At 31.0% G+C, this 4,142-nt stretch overlaps 1 protein-coding gene across 2 annotated transcripts in view; it reads left to right on the plus strand.

Annotated features, from left to right (window-relative positions):
* LOC115243588 (diuretic hormone class 2) overlaps positions 1-915 on the plus strand; it is a 20,461-nt gene extending 19,546 nt beyond the window's left edge. Inside the window, exon 4 of one of the 2 annotated variants that reach the window (XM_029820714.1) lies at positions 594-915. In XM_029820714.1, coding sequence (XP_029676574.1) covers positions 594-726 — 133 coding nt within the window. In that variant the 3' untranslated portion in view covers positions 727-915. The remainder of the gene's footprint in view (positions 1-593) is intronic. The other variant, XM_029820715.1, reaches the window with a different exon arrangement.
* Positions 916-4,142: the final 3,227 nt, after the last annotated feature.

Here is a 4,142-nt window from a genome sequence, read left to right on the forward strand (position 1 = left end):
TATATATATATATATATATGGAATAGATTTGTGTAAAATTTTTAATTATATCTATATATATGTTGCATTTGTCACTTTTATTAATGATTGGGATACTAATCGGCAAAAAAAATTATTAAAGAAGTGTTCTACAATGAGAGCCTCAAATTAAATTTTGATAGAAATTATTTTTAAAAAATCTTGAAGCTTAATCATTAAATGCTTGAAATCAATGCTTTATATTTAGAATATTGTTTTTTCGTTGATATCTTTCGTATTGTCATTTTCATGGAAATTTTTACATTTGCTTTTTATAGTATATTAATTCCATGAATTATAAAGAAATAATTTATTTTAGAAAGGGCTTTATTTTAAAAATGTCAATAATGTATTTTCATTGTATGTATGTCTTTTTTACATCGAAACGTATTTGTATGGAAAAAATTTTTCATCATTGATATAAGAGAAATAACAGGGGATCACAAGTAACATTTATATTAATTTTACTGTGTGCCTTTTACGTTTCTCGAGAAGCGTAAACATATTTCGAAGCAAAGTCCTTTCTAAAATGATCGAATTCAAACAGTAGTAAGTATCGAATTTTACGTTTGCAGCAGCAAACGAGGATTGGATCTGGGTCTTAGTCGTGGCTTCAGCGGTTCTCAAGCGGCGAAACACTTGATGGGACTTGCGGCGGCGAACTATGCCGGCGGTCCCGGACGGAGGCGTCGCTCGGAACAGGCGTAGATCGCAAACACGATCGCTGATGCCGAGAAATTATTATCCGTAACAACTATCCGTAATAATGTCACTTTTGACTCGACCCTTCTACTTTGTCTCTATCTCGAGCTTGAACCGCCATCGATCTCGAAATCGCCGTTGCCAGTGGCGTGACTGTGTGTGAATAAGCATGCATTTAAATCTCCTCTCTATATTAATTATCTTAATAGAATGTGCATAAATATATAAGCGTGTCCATCTCTTTAGAGCGTAAATAGTATAAGTTCATTATGAGTCGAAAATTACGATAATAGTAAATTAACAATTGATATTGACAAATTTGATCAATTTTTCATCTCTCTTTAACCTTTGCATCTAAAACTTTGTACACTCCTCCATCTAGTTGTACCACTGGCCGTTTGTGTCTGCTGCATTATTAAATTGAGAATTACTCAATTTTATATTCTTTTTGTAGAGGAGATATTCGCAATATGCTTGATAGGGATGCTTTTATTTAAAATTAATGTGAAGTAAAAAGAGTATCTATTTTTCAAATTATATAATGGACACGCATATCAAAAAGAACATTTATATTTATATAAATTCAAAACTGATCTTATCTTGGATTAAAGATTAATTAATAAAGATAACTTTTAAATAATTTTACAGACTCTAATTTAAATAATTCAAAATAATTTATTCGCGCACGAATTTATGCATTAATATCAAGATTTCACGATAATTTTATGAAAAAATATAAAGATTAGATGATTTTTAAAATTAAAATTTTTCTTCCTTTTTAACAGGCGAGCAAAAATTCAAAAGCATCTTAAAAGCATCACCTTCTATCATTATTGCGTTTCCCTCTTTTTCTGCTACATTTATTTGTTACGCGTGAACCGTGTACGAATTAGCAATCGTGACATAAGATAAATGAAGTGAAAGACATAGTATTTTGCTGATCCAACAGCAAGGCTCCTCCGAGTCGCGCGTCCGCGAATCGATGACGCTCCACTTCCGGGCTAAATTTATCCTAGTCATTACTATCTGCAATTGAAATGGTATACTGCGACGAATTCGTCTTACGTTTCCTGGAACGAACTGTGCTAAAGAGAGTTTTTCCCTTAATCCTTAACGCGCGTGGAATAATTTTTCTCCCGCGCTTCGAACGCTCGCTTCGTTATACTTTCATATCGTATTATATGATCGCTTAAATCTTTTCCTCCTTTCGCTCGTTTTTCTTTCCCAATATCTTAGTGACTCTTGTAAAAAAGAATTGTTGTACTTAAACTATAATAATTGTAATGGATGTTGCGTTTGTTAGACTGGGCGTTCTCAAATTTCGTTTGCGCCAACGAAACGTAAATATTTTGCGTGATGCGCGAATTCCTCATCGATGAAACATCGATTTCAGAGTTTATGATCGGAATGGTGTAAAGAACATCGCAGTGAACTTTGAATGATCGCATTTTTTATTTTATATGATTTTTACGACTCTTATGGCGTGTCGAGTAGAACAATTTGAGAACCCTACTTATTATATTTATTGTTAGGTCATTTTATTTTATTAGCTCCAACATCTATCTATAATACGCCTATGTAACATGTAATGTGCACTGGATGCACCGCGCTCGCATAAAACGAAATCTTATAAAAATACGATGTAGAAATAGTAAAATCTCGTGTCCTTTTCCGTGTTATAAACTATCTTAGATTTAGTCCGTAGATCAGGAGTGTGCAAAAAATGTTCAATTTATCCAAAAATTTTAAAAAATATATAATAGGGCAAAAATGTTTGATGATGAAATATTTGTCTTTAATATTCTAGCGCGTATTATTTTTGCGTATTATATTACAAAAAATATTATATTACAGAAATATATGTTAATAAAAAGTAAAAGTGAAATGATATTTATGACTTGTGCAATTTAATCCAATTAATCAATTTTCTGAAAAAATAATAATTCTACTTTAATTGTGCGGCGCAAATATTTTTTAATTATTTATTAATAGATAGCAAATTTTGCAATCACAAATATTAGGAACAATTTATTTAGATCTAAAAAAATACACGTGGTAGAGCAAAATTTAATGCGCGACTCAATTAATTTTGATTTGAACTAGACCCGATTCCCCTTTGACATTTGAGTTGTGCACTCCTGTTAACAGGTGGTAACCAAAGCGCACAGTAAATGTCGATAACGATTCTATTAATCACGCTCGATAATAACACGCGATATAATTGAAAGACTTGGAGCAACGACTTGCTGAATCACTATGTACATCTTACAAAATTCTCTTAGGTCATACTTTTTTGCAGAATGTACAGAAATGCGTTTATCATGTTTATCTTAAAAATAGAACGCTATAAATGCGATATGTTCGATATAGATATACTTATAATAATCACACCAAAGCTTAGCTCAATTATTTTTTTATTCACAAAATATTAATATACGTTGTTATATAATCTGTAAAATAATATTAACTAACAAATGATTTAATAGTTAGAAGCAAATCGTAATGTTATTATAATAAATAATATTTCTGTCATTTGGCATCATGTGACTTACGACCCTGTTGCTCCAAATCCTTAACAATCGTATGCCCGATCAATGTACGCGAATTTCGTTACATAGATAAATTATCTAGTATTCTAGAAATAAATGTATGTCTGTGGACGAAGCGATTCGTTCCCTTAATCGCAAAATCTAATTTGGTTATCACCGACACCAGAACGAAGCGCGTGAAATCGACCTGCGTCATTTCTGTGTATTATAAAGAAATTTATTGAGCCTCTAGTAACAACTGATCGTAAATAAAAGTTACCTACTTTAACCCAGCTATACGCGCACATTATTTATTCCGATGACACGCTCGTATTCTCTTCGAATATTTAATAGCTAAATACGACCCGCCCTCTACTTATCACTGAATTTATTTAGGATAGAAAATATGAATATTTCACACTTCTTTCTAATAAATTACGTGGCACAGCAATCTTTTAACATAGTCAATGTCAACAACCGACAATCAAGTGTCTCATCGAAAACTCATTTAAAACTATTAATTGAAAAATTTTGGAGCAGCTTCGGTAGAATGTATAGATGTTGAAAGAAGGGCATATATTTTATTCTAAAAATAATATATGTAAAAAATTTATATATTATTATAAATGTACATATTTATAATAATATTCACTGTATTTATAAAGAATAACATTTTTGCATGTTTTAGCATATTTGAAAAATTATTTCATATGCGGTTATTTGCATGCTGTTTGTGAAACTATCAACAGTATTAAATTTATCAGTCATCGCGAAAAATTAAAGCCATTAAAATCATTATAATATCACTTGATTAAACTCATCGCTAGATCAAAGATGTCACATGGTCATCGAATAAAAGATACTCGTATAACACATTGGAAAAACAAATGTACA

Source organism: Formica exsecta, unplaced genomic scaffold, assembly GCF_003651465.1.
Source record: "Formica exsecta isolate Colony F162 unplaced genomic scaffold, ASM365146v1 scaffold72, whole genome shotgun sequence".
Classification (NCBI taxonomy): domain Eukaryota; kingdom Metazoa; phylum Arthropoda; class Insecta; order Hymenoptera; family Formicidae; genus Formica; species Formica exsecta.